Here is a 17,192-nt window from a genome sequence, read left to right as displayed (position 1 = left end):
CCTCGCCCAGATTCCAAGGTGGAGGAGATCTTCCTGGCACTCTGCCTGGGCCCCTCACCTGCGTGCAGGGGCCCTCCAGTGCAGCAAAAGGAATTCAGGCAGTCCTGACCCACATTTGAAAAGCCTGCAGCAAAGCTTGTTTTGAACCGGATTTTCCCACAAGTGCAAAGCACCTCACAACCTAGAAACCTTTATTTTTAATTTATGAGGAAAAGTAGTCAACTTATCAAGTTGCTGTCATGTGACTACCTGTAGAACCAGGCCAGGCCATAAACAAAGTTTGGTTCTTTCCAAGTGGCCTCTATCAGATTGTCATTTTTATCTCCAAACAGCCCCTTCAAATCGGCCACCAGATACCTATCTAAGCACAAGCACTTTTACCCTAGTGCCAGGAAAACAAATATGTCTTCTGACTTCCTGTGGGTATGGTCCTATTTAACATTCTAAACCTATATTCAAATAGCCACTGGTTAAATTTGTACAAGGCATTAACATCTTTCTCAAGGTTCCTTTCCCAGCTATCACGGCCTGCGTGCAGAGTGGGATAGAGCTCACACTAGCAATGAGCTCCCTGCATTTGGCTCCAACTGCAAAGCCACACTTCAACCAGCTCACTCTTAAGTAATAAAGCCAGTGGTTTATAGCCTAGGCTACATTAGCAGTGGTTCTTGACCTTGGCTACACAGGAGAAACACCCGGGAAGCTTTTAAAAAATAATAATAATAATAATAATGCCAAATTAAATGAGAATCCCTGAGTGTGGGACTCAGACATTATTACTTTTCAAAGTCCCACAACTGACTGTGCAGCCAAAGTTGAGAACTACAGCTCCTGCTCCATCCATCCTCAGGTATGTGACCCCAGACAAGATACTTAACATCAACCATAGAGGGCTTCAGTCCCCTCACAGGGCGGACAGACCAATCCAGGAGCTAAAAATTTAGCAAAGCCCTTAGCACAGCACCTGGCACTGAGTCCACTGAGCTTGACCCTGTTAAAAGATAAACTGAGGCATATTTTATTATTCAGTATAGAGAATTATTCCTATAAGTAACTGGCTTATGACTATTAGATCAAATCTTTCATTTCTGCTACATTCAGGATTCTGTTCTGAAAAAGTCATGGATGAAGGGTTGAAAATAAAAGGCCACTGAGGCCAGAGCTGCCTCAGGATCCTGTCACAGGGGCATATGCCAACACTTTTTTTTCAATAGTCTTCCCTCCTGCCCCCCAACCTCCCAGGTGAAAACATTCTCCTGATAGTCTCATGCCAACTGGAGGCAGCTCAACACTAAACATCTCTAAATCCTTCTCTCCATCTGAACATCTGCCTTCTATTTTATTCTAAGTCCTTTAGCTTTTATCCAAACAGTTGCTATATCACTACAGTTTCTACATCTACCAACAATAAGAACTCATAACTCAAATGATGTAACCTGAAAATGGCAAGGTCTGAGCCCTTTGGGATCAAGGCCAAGAGTCATATAGTGACCCAATGGGTTCTCAACCCGAGGTCAGTATTTTTTTTAATGTTTATTTATTTTTGAGAGAGACAGAAGACCAACAGAGCACAAGCAGGGGAGGAGCAGAGAGAGAGAGGGACACACAGAATCCAAGCAGGCTCCAAGCTGAGCTGTCAGCACAGAGTCTGATGTGGGGCTAGAACTCAAAAGCCTTCGGATCATGACCTGTACTGAAGTTAGACACTCAAGCGACTGACCCATCCAGGAGCCCCAACCCCAGTTCATCATTAAAAAAAAAAAAAAAAACACTTGTGGGGGCACCTGGTGGTTCACTCGGTTAAGCACCTCACTCTTGATCTCAGCTCATCATCTCACAGTTCATGAGTTAGAGCCCTGCATCAGACTCTGCACTGACAGCGTGGAGCCTACTTGGTAGTCAGTCTCTCTGTCTCTGTCTCTTTTCCTCCCCCGCTCGTGCTCTCTCTCTCTCTCTCTCTCTCTCTCTCTCTCTCTCACACACACACACACACACACACTCACACACACACACACACACACACACACACACACACACGCTGTCATGCGTGCACGCGCGTGCTCTCTCTCTCAAAATAAATGTAAAGAAATCACTTGGGAAGCTTAAAAAAATGCCCGTGCCCAGGCCACAACCTTCCAAGATTCATTTGATTGGTCTGGAGCAGGGCCCTAAGTATCCGTTTAATTGTATATCTCTCCCAGATATTTCTATGCAGCTAGAGTTGAGAACTACAAACCACAAAAACAAGAAAGAAAAACAAAATGTTTATCATCTTAACATACCAATTATATTTTAAACACCTTCTGGAATAAAAGTAAACTACCTTGGGAGGAAAATAACAAATGTAAGAGGCTTAAAAAGCCAGGGGGTACCTGGGTGGCTCAATTAGTTAAGTGTCTAATTTAGGCTCAGGTCATGATCTCGTGGTTTATGACTTCAAGTCCCACATTGGGTTCTATGCTGACAGCTCAGAGCCTGGAGCCTACTTCGGATTCTTTGTCTCAGTCTCTCTCTGTCCTTCCCCTGCTCGCACGCTCTCTCTCAAAAATAAACATTCAAAAACAAAAAGAAAGAAAAGAAAAGAAAAGAAAAGAAAAGAAAAGAAAAGAAAAGAAAAGAAAAGAAAAGAAAAGAAAAGAAAAGAAAAGAAAAGAAAAGAAAAGAAAAGAAAAGAAAAAAGAAAAGCAAGCCAGGAGTGGTGGCGAGCTACTGGTAGTAAGGCTGTCATGTGGAGGTCTTTTACTTCAAAAAATAAGTGCAATAATCAAGAACTCCTCACTCCAGGTTGAAGCATCTAGAAATACCAGAGCCTCTAAGGCAGAGCGAGATCTGCTTCAATGACACATGTTCCTTGTGACCAGATCGATAAATCCTGTTCAGGGACATACTTGCACAAATGTAAACGTTTAAGCTGAATTTACACTGACCAACATGTATTCAATATACACATGAAGGCTCTAATAAAAGCCATTCCAATCTTGACGTTCAACTTATTTAGGCATTTTCAAAAGGTCACAAAGCTTGGACTTGAAATCATACTTTTAAAAAAAATGTAAGCAAATTAACCTACAACTGCTTATTAAACTCACATCTGCATAAGCAACCGTGCGCGCGCGCGCGCACACACACACACACACACACACACACAGCAACACACTTGCTGAATTTTCAATTAAAGCAGGGTACCCATTCCAGGAAGGTCATCAACTTACCTCTGAATTTCTTGGGTGGATTATTAAGGTCCCCAGCTTCTGGCTGTACAACACAACGATCGTCAACCAGGCTATGAAGACAAAGATAAACATTCTATGAGGCCAAGTCTAAGAAAATAAAACCTAAGCACTATGCAAAAATTGTACATCCAGGGCTGCTCCTGTGCAAAACTTATATGGCCATGTTCTCCTGCCAGGGAGCTGTTTACACGAGAGGTTTCCCATGCAGGGAGCTAAACCTAATCCACAATCCCAGGTTGTGCTTCTGCAATGCATACATGAACCTCCTATTTTCTATGGCTCTTTTCCCTTAACCACGTCCATGATGGATTTGAGCACAACATGCAGTAATGCTGAAGTCAGGAGGGATAGCAAGGGGTGAGTGCATTCAACTCATGGTGGATGAGGGGCCCATTTGGTGCCAGGCACAATGCTGGGCTATGGGGTGTGAGGACAAATATGAACCAGGCCCTGCCCTTAGGGAGCTCAAGGCTAACACAGGAGCCACAAAGGCAAACTAATGAAGAGAATCCAATCTAAGGGCTCGAAGAGAAAGGACAACAAAATTCAGTCAGGAACTAATTGTGCCTGAGGCCATCTGAGAAGCTGCTAGCAGACAGTCATATGGAACTACTGGAAATTGAAATAGAGGTGGGGAACAGTACAAAAAGTTATAAATAACCAGCCTGCAATTATATACAGACCCTGTATTTAGAAATCCAGACTGACCAATCGAACTTACACGATTCTTTTAGAAGAACCTATTTAAAATACTGTGTGTTTTGAACAGATGAGCAAATTGAGAGTGAGAAGTTTAAGTGATTTATCCAAGTTCCTAACACTAGTATTGGTCATTTCCAAGTGACTGCAGAACTTGCACCCAGCTAATATACTATGGATTTCCAGGGTTTCTTCCATTTGTCTGTGCTGCTTTTTCCCAAAAGCAAGGTACCATTAGCCAGCCTTTCTCTTACCACTGCTTCCTCCAAAATTCCACTTCCCCTCCTGGACCGTTTTTCAAGACTGACTCAGAGCCCTCATCTTCTCCATGAAGGTCTCCCTGCCAAGCCTGTCCTGGACCAGGAATTCCCTGCCTCTCCTCCTGTCTTCCCTACCTCACTGGACTGAAGCACAAAAGGTGCAGGAGGCTATGAGCTCCCTGGGGGCAGAGAAATGTGTGCGATCCAAAAGATGCCCAAGCCTAGTACATCTTCCTGCCCAGGCAAGGTGCTCGGTGCATCAAAGTGGGTGAATCAAAGTGACTAGAGTAGCCCACCAGCAGCTTGCCTCAGCTCTAAGACGCAAGACCTTTCTCCATCAAGAAGAGCAACAGTGTGGTCAATGGCTTGAGCTTTTATGCAAAAATCGACCAGAATGTGCACATTTCCAACTCCCACCTGGAGCCCCTATGAATGTAAATACAGTAATGCCACCAGAACTGATATAATGTGTGAACTGGGGGAGTGGCTTGGAATTTAATGTACAGCTGGGTTAAATACTCATCAAGTTCTCAAACAAGGACAAGGGGTAGGAGAAAGGGCCCCAGGCTAAGCCAGAAGACAAATGAATTGAAGATGGTACTTTGCCATCTACTAGCAGCTTGACTGTGACTACATTACTTGATTCCTCCTGGTCTCAGTTCCTTTATATGTAAAACTCAAAGAGTTGGGCTCAAGGATTCTCAAATAGGGATATGTTCATCAGACTTTCCATTTGTTTATAAAATATATTGATACCAGGTCCCTATCATACCCAGGCCTACTAAAGTTGTGTTCCGGGATGGGACCCAAGAACTTCTATTTTTAACAAGTTCCTCAGGTGATTCTGCAGCACACCTCTACACAGCATGTGCACACACCCCGACTCTCCAAGGTCCGATTCAAGTTCTAAAGCTCAGTGAGTCAAGAGAGCCAGGTGGGAGATAACTGCCATCTGTATAAATGGAATGTGACTGGGGAGTTAGAATGCCAAGTTCTACAAGAACTGGTGGTCATTCACTGTCATTCACAACTAGTACCCCATAAATGTTAACAAATATTAAAAGGAAGAAGAAGGCCAAACTTTATTTTCCAAGTCCATTTTGAAGCAAGGAAAAACTCATCTGAGGTAAGTAGTAGAGCCCAAAATTCAAAATGGGCCATCTTCACATTAGAGAAAAAGGAAGGAGGGGCACCTGGATGGCTCAGTCAGTTAAGTGTCTGACCTCCACTCATGTCATGATCTCACAGTTCATGGGTTCCAGCCCCGCGTCGGGCTCTGTGATGACAGCTCAGAGCCTAGAGCCTACTTCAGATTCTGTGTCTTCCTCTCTCTCTGCCCCTTCCCCACCTGTGCTCTGTCTCTGTCTCAAAAATGAATACTAAAAAAAATTTTAAGAAAAAGTGAGAAGGAACCTTATAATTAATTTGTTTATAATACCTGAGGGAAACTCTTATAAAGCAAAGAATTCGTACCTCATAAAAATTCTAAGAAGGGACGCTCTCAAAGAAAAGGACAAAGGGAAAGGCAGCACTAAGATTTCAGGGGCTGCCACAAGTGGGCTCAGCTATCAACTGGAAGTAAGCCTGGGTGACTGGAAGGGCAATGGCACCATTAAAAGAAATCAGGGCCATAGAGAGGAGATGAGGCATAAGGTGGGGTTGGGGTTTAATAAGGCATCCACAGGAGTAAGAGCTGTGGGCAGACAGCGAGGAGGGTGATGAGCCGATTCTGCCTGACAACACGGATTGTCAGGAAAGGTAGGGAATGCAAAGTCTACCCCTCTCAAGGCAACTGCTAAGAGCACTGGTCCTGGAGTCAAGGTTGTTTGTTCACAGCTGTGAAACCTTGAGCAGATGACTTCACCTCTCAGAAGCTCAGAGGTTTTTGCCTCCATAAAGAGGAATAATAATAATGCTCACTCTAAAGAGGTGTTTGGGGATTAAAGGCAAGATGTATATACAGTACGGAGCACAGTGCTATAAACATCCATAGGACTCCTGTAAGGGGTTACTCCTATTTATTACCATCGCTGGGAAATAAGCAGAGGATCCAAGATTCAAGCATGAGGAACAGAAAAAGGAAGGACTCAGCCAAGAAGAGAAAATGGGCAATTGGAGACGCACAAACAGGAAGGCCTCTTAGCCAAAAGCCACGGAAGAGAAGTTGTGAAGGGTGGGTCTCTGGTATAGAGAGGTTAAGAAAAGTAAGAACTGACAAACACTGTTTGGTGATCAAGATGACTTTTGAAAACAAACATTTTCTACAACAAGGTCCAACTGAGCTAACTAAGATTCTACATCTGAAGTAACTTGTTCCTTGAGGCTAGAGTGACCTGAATGACAGCCTGAGAATATCCATTCTGCACAAATACCAGAGAACAAGCATGCTTTCAATAATAGCTGTTATTAAAAGAGAGGTTCTGGCTGCTATAAGAATAAGGTTCTTGGAGAAGCTGTTGGCTTTCCTTCCCCCATTTGAGATCAGCTCCTGCCAAATTCAACAATTCCACCCTGGGGCCTAACTACTTTCTACACAAAGACAATCAAGACCATTCCTTTGTCTTCTGGAGTTAACCATCTTGATTCTCCATTCTGCTTCTCTCTGCCTTTGGGGCTATTTCACTTCTCATTTCCTCTTGCAGACAATGGGAGGAGGAAAAGGGAGAAGATCATCCAATAAGGACATTATGGAATGTAGTTACACTCTTACAAGTTGGGTAAAAATTGAAGAAATCACAAAAGAACAAAAATCTTATTTACAGAACTTTGTGCAATATGTAATTTTCAAATGCGTACAGCAATTTATTTTTTTTTTTAATTTTTTAGCGTTTATTCATCTATGAGAGACGAGAGTGTGAGCGGGGGAGGGACAGAGAGAGAGGGAGACAGAATCTGAAGCAGGTTCCAGGCTCTGAGCTGTCAACACACAGCCCCATGCAGGGCTTGAACTCACAAGCTGTGAGATCATGACCTGAGCTGAAGTCAGACGCTTAACCAACGGAGCCACCCAGGTGCCCCTCAAATGCGTACATCAATTTAAAATAGGAAAGGTTAGGGGCGCCTGGGTGGCTCAGTCATTTAAGCGTCTCACTTTGCTCAGGTCATGATCTTGCACTTGGGGAGTTCAAGCCCCACATTGGGGAGTTCAGGCCCCTGGGCTGTAGGCAGAGCCCAGAGCCTGTTTCAGATCCTGTGTCTCCCCCTCTCTCTGCCCCTAGCCTATTCATGCTCTCTCTCTCAAAAATAAACAAATATTGGGGCGCCTGGGTGGCGCAGTCGGTTGAGCGTCCGACTTCAGCCAGGTCACGATCTCGCGGTCCGGGAGTTCGAGCCCCGCATCAGGCTCTGGGCTGATGGCTCAGAGCCTGGAGCCTGTTTCCGATTCTGTGTCTCCCTCTCTCTCTGCCCCTCCCCCGTTCATGCTCTGTCTCTCTCTGTCCCAAAAATAAATAAACGTTGGAAAAAAAAATTTAAAAAAAAAAAAAAATAAAAAAATAAACAAATATTTAAAAATTTAAAAAGAAAATAAATAAATAAGTAAACTAGGAAAAGGTTATACTTCAAAGAAAAGAGATAAGCATCCAAGAAGTGCTAGTCTTCGCTTAAATGACAAGTAAGTTAGCATTTGAAAATAACAACTGTGTGGTGCCTGGATGGCTTTGGTTAAGGATCCGACTTTGGCTCAGGTCATGATCTCACAGTTCATGAGTCTGAGCCCTCTTGGGCTCCCCTCTTGGGCTCTATGCTGACAGCTTCGAGTCTGGAGTCTGCTTTGGATTCTGTCCCTCTCTCTCTCTCTCTCTCTCTGCCCCTCCCTGCTTGTGCGTGCGCACTCTCTCACAAATAAATAAATAAACTTTAAAAAACAAAGAAAATAAGAGTTTTTATGAAAGCTAAAAAGCATTTCTTTCAGATCTGTATTAAATAGTATTAAAATTTTATCCCATACACTTCGCACTTTTCCCCTTATGATTCTCCCTTGTATGTGAATAGGAAATTATAGTAAATTCTGAATTGTAAGAGTCCTAATTAATCAGATTTTGCTCTTCCAGAACTGACAAGAAAACAGTACTTTTGTGTAAGAGGTAAACTTGGCTAACCTGAGATTTGGTATTATGATTCCAAATGCTCCTAGAAAAGCCAAGTCAAATAGTAACATTCTTATCTTAGAAAAATCAGTTTTTAAGCTGGCATTATGAGGTCTTAAACAAAACCTGCAACACAAGAAATCAGGCACTCTTACCCCAAGGTGCTAATAAATCCATTTGTCGATCCTTCCGCGTACAAAGAACAAATGTCTCCAATATGTAGGAAACTAGACATCTTGTCAGACATGTCTTTCTCGAAAAGCCTAGACAAAGTAAAATATGCAACGTTATTAGAAGGAAAGAAATGCTCAGAGGGGGGAAAAGAGTCACTGAGAGTTGGCTTAGCTCAACTTTCCTAAGCGCCCTACTTAAAAGTCAAATTTAAACGAGAGTGTGACAGGCAGGCAATTAAATGAGCCAAGCAAGGACATATGCAACAACATTTTTTTCCATATATCATTTATTTCAGGATATTCCAACCACAATAACGCTGGTTTCTAACAAAACCACACCCAAATCCAACTCTACAAATTGAGGACCCTCGATAATGAATAGTGAATATAAAGACTGCATGGAAGTCAGCCAACAACTCTGCAGTGATTAAGGAGTTGGAAAGTCTGACTTATGAAACATTAACATATTCAATCTGCCTCAGGCAATGTGAAGTCAGAAGGAAACACCTGGTATAAAACTTGGGTCTGGCTGTGCCTGTACTGAGGTACCAAAGCAACAAAATTAATAAAAGGAAACCTAGTAACAAATACCACAAACCTCCAGTGGCCTTTTAAAAATTCAACAACTGTACCCACTTCATCCAAATGCTATTTCAATTTCTTTCCTTCTTTTACCCTTCTTACCCTTCACCCAAACACTTGGGGAGAAAGGATCTTAGCACCTGGTCCAAACCCTGCAGGTAAGAATAAGATGGCTCAGGTCAGGTAAGAACCCTGGTCAGGAATACATAATGGGTAGTTAGGGGCAGTCCTAGAAAAGACTCTTAAGTTCCAGGAAATCTCTCCACAGCCCAGAAATCATTACACACACACACACACACACACACACCACATACACACACACCAACAAAAATATTGACATGACTCATAGGCACAGCTTTCATGAGGGCCATAAATATTGAGGAGTGGGAGCCAATTATAAAAATTTTGACATTTAAAAAACAAGCTCAGTTATGTGGGAAAACAGTGCGCTGGTGTGGACCCCAGCTAACACCCCATGGCTTCCTCAGGCATCTGATGTAGATGCATGGAGTAAACCGAGTCTTTCCAGAATCTCTCCTCCAAACCCAGAGCCTCTTAAGCATCTTCTCCAAGTCTTTACTCCAGCTCCCCAGCTAGAAATCATTCACCTGCAAAGCCACAAGACTTGTAATGGCGTGGAAAAGTATTCTCTTCTGGAATTGCCTTCTGGGCACCAAGTTTTCTTCTGGTTAAAATCATGGAGCAATGATCATCAGGAAACCTAGGGAAGCATTTCTCCTACTTAGCAGGAGTGCCAGGTGCTAAAAATGAACTGTTAAATAACCTCAGTTCACTGCTTGAGAATCTACAAGGAAAAACTAATCCCTCCAAACAACCCAGATATAGCAAGAGAAGGAACATTTCACTGAACATGAACTTATGCATTGAGAAAGACAGCAAGTGAGAACACATTCTCCAAAAAAACAGCCAACATCTGTAAACCTTGTGGAAAGACACACAAATCATGTGTAGAGGGACAATTTGCCAGCCAAGACCCACTCTCCAGAATCAAGTCTGTTATTTCTTCCTAACTGGTTATTTTATACCTAAAAGGCAAACCAGTGTTTTAAACAACACCCAAAAAAGCTGCACAAGTGGAAAACACTAAGGACTTTAATATTTCCCTTATGTGCTTATATTTAAAAGCCTCATCATAAGGGGTCAGCAAGTCAACATACATCTGGGACTGATTATTGGAAATCAAGTTCTGTTTGAATTTTGAGCCAGACCAAATTTGTGTCTTCACACTCTGGCCTCCCAGAAGGACACAGGGGAAGCCTGGATACAGGAGAGCAGGGATGTGCTCAGTCAAGGAGGCCTTGTCTAGTGGGCCTAAACTCTGTCCTTTTGGGCTTGCCCTTCAAATTGGCCTCCGTGGAGATCAGGCCAGTAAATAGCAGTGTGACCCCTGTTTTCTCAACTTTCCTCACCTCCTGGTTACCTTACTGAAAGATTCCAGGTCCCTAATGGAAAGAAGCAGACATAATTCAGTGTTCTGGAATGATGTACTCAGTATCGCCTGCAGTTGATAATTGAAATAGATGTCTGAACACAGTGTTTCTCTAGCACAGTTCTGCAGTGCTACCATTGCAAATAATAATGACTAACATTTATCAAGCATCATCAGGCTCACGGTGGTGCTTAAGGGCTTTACACGTGTTCCCTTACTGAATCCTCACGACCACCACATGAAGTGGGTACAACTATTATTCTCATTTTATTGGAGAAACCAAGATCCAGAGAGGTGAAGATGCCCCAGGCCAGGGTTTTAAGTCACGTCAGAGTCTTAAGCAGAGCTTCTCATCAACAATGACCCCTGGAACATGGACGAAAACATCAGCCATCCTTATTAAGATTATGAAGACCTGAATTTCTGTGTTCTGTACAATTCTGTTTCCTAGTTCTTCTACCTCAGTGTTCCCTAATTTTTCTACCATGGCCACACAACACTTTGGTAAGTCAGAAAAAAGGAAATTAACCTTCTTCCTAACCATGTTTGTTAAGTAGACAACTAAGTCAACTTTAGCCATTATTTTACAGTTTTCCCAGAAAACAATGATCAGTATGTCCACCATAGTTAATGATCCTCAACTGGGAAATCTGCCAGGGGTCCCCAATTTAAAGAAACAACCAAAAACGGGAAGTGGAAGGCGCTACAGAGTCTTCCCCAAGGGCCTCAAGAAGTAGGTCCCCTCAAAAAGGACTGGTCTGGCTGGAAAGCTTTGAAGGGCTCCCCTCATCTATCATTAGTTAAGTGTATGAAGAGGAGAAGGATAAGGGAGAGAGGGAGGAAAGGTCCTGGGGCCATCATCAGCCCTACCCTAGAAGGAAAAACAAAGGCCAGGAAAGTCAACAGAACAGGCCTCTGGAGCCTGGAGGGAAAAGTCAGCCAGTGAGTGATGGGTGTGGGAGCAATCTTTTGGAAGACTTCCTGTTGTTTATAACAGGGTGGGAGAACCTGTCTCTTTATCTGATCCTAGACCATCTGTGCCAGCCAACTTCTCACAGCAGTACCCAGTGCTCCCAGCCGGGGACCCCCTAATACAAAAACAGCCAGCGCCAACCTTGATCTGCAAGACCTTGATAGGTCAAACACTCTAACCACACCCAGGGCTCTTTGCTAATCAGCTTTGAGTCGGTCCACGATATATTGGAAAAGGCTCGGATGGTCAGGTGCAGAGCTCCAATCTTCTTTCTGGGTGCAAGCTATTATTATTATTAGCTCAACACTGCCATCCAGCCCACTTAAACCTGTTTTTGTTTCATCTGTAAAATGAGGATAACACTTAACTGCAAGGGATTATTGTAAGGAACAGATGAAACAGTGCCTGAAAAGTACCTGATACAGAGACTGGTAGACTTTCACTCAGTGCTGGCTATTTATTATTTTTTAGTCAGATGAAGTCGAACTGAAAGATTCTAGGACTCCAAAATTTAAACTCAGCAAAGCAAAGGATCCCCGTACAAAAAATCAGGTGGGTATCCTAACAAACGCACTCCTGGATGATCTGTGACAATATATTTCACTTTAGGGAAAATAATTATCCTCCCTAATTCACCTATTAAAAATAACCTGAACTCTATGGAATTATGCTCAGTTCCCAATCACAAAGCATTGTAGTCTTTCCAAATATACAGAATCATGGCATAAAGGTTGGAGGGAACCTATAAAGTGTGTAATTCCATCTCTTGCCCAATAATGGAATCCCCCTACCATGACTCCTAAGGATGACCTTGCTTCTGCTTAAACACCTGGCAATGTTTCACGGTTCAGATGGTTTGGGCAAGGGTTCAAATGGTTCCAGAAATGGTTCCAGGTTCAAAAAGCCCAGTTAGGAAATATTCGTGTCCCCTGCACAAAAAAATCTCCTAGAAAATCTGCTACTGGTCTATCCCCCAATGCTCAGAAACCTCTCAAAATGTGAACGCCCTCTGATCTCCTTAGGACTTTGCTTCTGTCTGCAGAGCATCATCATCCTGGGTGATTCCAGACATGGCCTGGTCTCCAGAGCAGTCCTCACCCAAGGGCAGACAGGAGCTGAAGCTCCAGAGTCAGATTGCCAGGCACCTCCAGCTCTGCCACCACGTCATTCTAGGACTTCAGGCCAGCTCTCTCATCTTCCTAAACCTCACTTTCCTCATCCATAAAATGGGGATAATATGAGTAGCTCCCTCAACAGGCTGTCACTAGGTTCAGTAAGATCACGTGCATCAACAAGTCAGCAAAACACCTGCAGGAAATAAGTGCAATGTATGCAGGCAACTACTGCGCCCCCTCCACCTCGCCACCTCCCAGCACTGCTCTGACAGGGTGATGTACCTCTTAAAATAGGATTCTCCCAGGGTGGCTGGACCAGGGCACAGAAAGGGGGCTCACTGCCTCTGTGAGACACTCAGGAGCCTCACACTGCCCACTGGCTCAGCTTCAGTTCTTTGTCCACTGAAACCTGAGCAATGTATAAGGAAAAGGTACATTTGATTCCACTCAAAAGAAAGGCGGGAATAAAAACACAAATTCAGAGATCTCCTAGGTGAACAGAAACCAGAGGTCGTAGTCCTCCACATCTGTGGTCTCACAATCTTGTTGTTCTTTGCCTTTTCTACACCCACCCTGGGTCATCCCATCCCACCCGACCCCCACTGGCTCCAGGGGCTTCTAGGATTCCTCAATCTGTACCTCAAGGCCAACAACTACTGGGATTCAGCTCCTGGATACTGACAGCACCTCAATATACCAGAAAGAAGTCAACTATCTCCCCAATCTGTTTCTCCTCCTCCCCACCCACTTCATCTACCTCCACAACGCCTGGTGGCACCTCCAGTCTTCCCTCGCCTTATCCCTGCCACAAGGCCTTTGCCCATGCTCTTCACTCAGGCCTAGAATACATTCATCCTTATCCCATGCCCTGTCCTAGTTTAAGCCAGCATCGGTTTGAGGGATCTGTTTTGCATACTACTTTATTCCTCTCACCAATCCCTAGCACATGGTAGGTGCTGAGTAAATATTTAGCAAGTAATGAAGTAGGAGCATCTAATCTTACTGATTTTAAGTTTCAGTCTCTCTTGAATCCTCCAATTCTTTGTAACTCTTTTACTCCCGCCCAAACCTCAGCCAGGATCATTGACAAATGGGCTCCATAAAGATTCTCTCTGAATCCTTCTTTGCCCCTCAATCTATTCTACACATAAGCCAGCAAAATCTTTTTTTTTTTTTTTCCAGCGTGATCTTATAGAAACATAAATCAGACTATGTCACTCCTGTGCTTAAAACATTCCAAAGAGATTTGGCACTCCTCATGATCTGGTCCTTGCCTACCTTCACCTCTTCGTCTCGCTGTACTGCCCACCCACCTTTTACCCTCTGGCCATGATGAACATTCTCCCGGATCCCCCAACATGCCATGTGCCTTTGGACACGCTGTGATTGCTGCCTGACATTCTTCTCTACTCGGTACTCTAATTACCCTATCTGGGCACTACCACTGTCCTAAAATTGCTTATTTACTGGTTTGCTTATTTACTTGTCTTCACCTCTAGACTATCAAGCCCATGAAGACAGGAGAGCTGAGTTCTTCCTTCCCTTGTACAGCGCCTGGGAAGCGTCCGACTTCAGCCAGGTCACGATCTCGCGCTCCGTGAGTTCGAGCCCCGCGTCAGGCTCTGGGCTGATGGCTCGGAGCCTGGAGCCTGCTTCCGATTCTGTGTCTCCCTCTCTCTCTGCCCCTCCCCCGTTCATGCTCTCTCTCTCTCTGTCCCAAAAATAAATAAAAGTTGAAAAAAAAAATTTTTAAAAAAAAATAAACAGACATTTAAAAAAAAAAAAAAAAGGAGGAGAGACTCTTCCTATTTCAGGGTCACCAAGAGAGGTTAAACAAATAATCCACACAAAGCGCTCAGCCCAATATATGGCCTTTAGTAAACACCCATTTTTGTATTTTTGAATGAGACTGAAATGGAAAAGTTCACTTTTCTTCCTCCAAAGCCTTCACTCACTTCTGTCTATAACTTATTCTTCTACTTCATATATGCTTCTTACTTTGTCAGCACTGTTGGAAACACATCCCAATAAACATGTCTCAGAAATGTTTCAATCTCTGTAAGCCTAGGAGGTGGGCAGTACTTGCACAGGTCATCCAAGGTACTGTTGCTTTTCAGCCCCCAAACTCACCATACCCAAGACAGTCAGACCTCAACTCCATTCCCACTTCTAACATCAAATCAGGCCCCTGTGGGAGGCAAGGAGGAGATGAGGTGGAAACATCTTCAAAGGAATAATTCAATATTTAGAACCTCTTTCATTTCGGTGTGAAGACAGGCTAAATCATAGCCTCACTGAAAAAGAAGTATATTCGTTTCATTTTAAGCATTAAGATAGGTTTTGAGTTTCCTTTTTTTTTCCTTTTTGCTAAAAGCTTTGACTATGCCAGAAAACTCACTTATTATAATTTTTCCCATCTATTTCTCCCGCACACACTTAACTAATTGCATTATATTCATTTTTCTAAAAAAAAAAAAAAAATCTCAATTTTCGCCTACACACAACTCAGAATTTAGAAGTTAGCAACTCCTGAAATGAGACTAAATTAGAATACTTTCATTAACCAAGAAGTTACCTAAGGTATCACTTAATCCTAGACAGGCAAAGGAGGAAGTCAGAAGCTTTATTTATACCAGGTAATGGACCCCAAAGCCAGGGACCAAAATATTTTGACCTGAAGATTTTTATGGACACATAGAAGCAAGAAGCCTCCTTTATTTAAGTAAGATGAAGCCGCTTGGGCCTTGGGGCTAAACAGTAATTGGGAAGGAGAAAAGCCCCACAGAGTCTGCCCTTAAATTAGGTCCTTCCAAGCATTGGTGTCAGGAACTAAGGACCTCCCTGCCACACCGGCCCCCCAGGGCACCAATCATCTCCTGAGGTCCAAGTTCCCTGTGTGTTTTACCACCCAATTACCTTAACTTTCACAATCTTATATACATTACCCGAGACGTTCAAAATACCCCCCAGAGGCCTGGACTGTAATCATTTGCCTTTCTTAAATGGCTGGCTAGCAGGGATTATCTCATCTATTTTTAACAGCCTCCACCTTGGTATCTTTAAGACCAGTTGTGACAATATCTGAGACCAATAAAGCACTAAACCAATCTAATTTCTATTATAGGACACAACTTCATCTGAGTCCAAAAGCTACAAGGAGAACCAAGTAAGGGTTTAGAGTAACAGCTATAAAGGGAGTTATATTTGAAGCTACTATTCTCAGACATGGAGAAGAACCCACGCTTTATTATTTTTTAATGACCCATCCCACTGCAGAACTTCTAGAATGCTTGCTATAATCTTGCTCATCTGAAAAAGATGAACCTAAAACAAGTACCACTAGCTTCCAAGTTTTCAGGGTCCTTTGCAATTCAGCACTTTAGCTGAGAAGGGTTTTTTTTGTTTTGTTTTCTTGTGTTTGTTTTGCAGACACAGCTTCAATGTATCCCCATGCATGTATTTCTAAACAAAAAGCTCTGATTCAATATCCGGACTTAGGAACAATCAATTGCATCCTGCTACCTAAGCCTTCAGGTTCTCAGTCTCTGAGTTGTTCCATGGCACCACCCACCTTTCAAATTACCTGGCTACTCTACAAGCTAGTGGTTCTCCATGACGCCCAAGGACCCCTGGGAGTTCAACCCAAGACCCTTTCAGAGGCCCTTCAAAGTCCTAACTATTTTCATAATAACACCAACGCACTATTTGCCTTTTTACTCCATCTCTCACACCATGGTTGAGTTTTCCAGAGGCTACAGGACATGAGATGTCAGAAGAGACTGGAGGTGGAAATATGTAAGATACAGGACTCCAGCTATCTTCTATTAAGCCAAATATTCATCAATTTGCAAAAAAGTAAAACAATGCCACTCTCTTGCAAAAATTTTTTTTGGAAAATATAGCTATTGTTCATTAAAAATATGTTACTGTGTTAACATACGATTGGCTTATTTTTCATGTTGTCTCAGTGTTAATTGTCTTGGTGTTAATTTCTAATGAGGTAAGTACAGATGGTTCTAACTCACATAAACCTAAGTTCTTTGGGGTCCTCAGAAATTTCTAAGCATGTCAAGAGTTCCTGAGAACCAAAATTTTGAAAAATGCTACTATAAATTTTAAGTTCTGGTTTGACACTGCCTATGTGCTCAGGACTCATACTGCATAAACATGAAAAACTGGACAGGACTAAAATGCAAAACATACAACATCCAAGACTTTAGAGAAAACCCCCTGATTTGAAACCACCTTTTTATTCAACAAATTTATCAAATACCTACCATGCACTATCCCTACTCCAGGTGTGTGGGACATAGGTAAAAAGAAGACAGTCCAGGTCCTGGTTCTCATGATAGTTTTACAGGCACAACCAATCAGATAGTGTTAAGTACTAGGCAGAGAATTAAAACTGTGTGACATTTTACTTTTGGCTGGTCAGAGAGAGCAAGTTGAGACATTTAAGCTACGACCTGAAAGTCAAGACAGAGGCAATCATGCAAAAAAATCAGGTGGAAGAGCATTTTAGGCAGAGCAAATAGCTAGTACAAAGGCACTGTGCGCAGAAAAGAAGTTGGCAAGTTCAAGAAAAAGACAGCCAGCCACAACGTTTGGACCATTAACGG

The 17,192-nt window shown here is 43.0% G+C and overlaps 1 protein-coding gene across 6 annotated transcripts in view; it reads right to left on the bottom strand.

Moving 5' to 3' along the window:
- Positions 1–17,192, bottom strand: part of ITPR1 (inositol 1,4,5-trisphosphate receptor type 1) — a 328,207-nt gene that overhangs the window by 297,669 nt on the left and 13,346 nt on the right. For all 6 annotated transcript variants that reach the window (XM_043587979.1, XM_043587980.1, XM_043587982.1 and 3 more), the window contains exons 3-4: positions 8,436–8,543; positions 3,213–3,283 (exon numbers count right to left, since the gene is read on the bottom strand). In XM_043587979.1, the coding sequence (XP_043443914.1) occupies positions 3,213–3,283; positions 8,436–8,527 (163 nt within the window). In that variant the 5' untranslated portion in view covers positions 8,528–8,543. The remainder of the gene's footprint in view (positions 1–3,212; positions 3,284–8,435; positions 8,544–17,192) is intronic.

Source organism: Prionailurus bengalensis, chromosome A2 (assembly GCF_016509475.1).
Source record: "Prionailurus bengalensis isolate Pbe53 chromosome A2, Fcat_Pben_1.1_paternal_pri, whole genome shotgun sequence".
NCBI lineage: Eukaryota > Metazoa > Chordata > Mammalia > Carnivora > Felidae > Prionailurus > Prionailurus bengalensis.
This window is presented reverse-complemented; position numbering and strand designations above follow the sequence as displayed.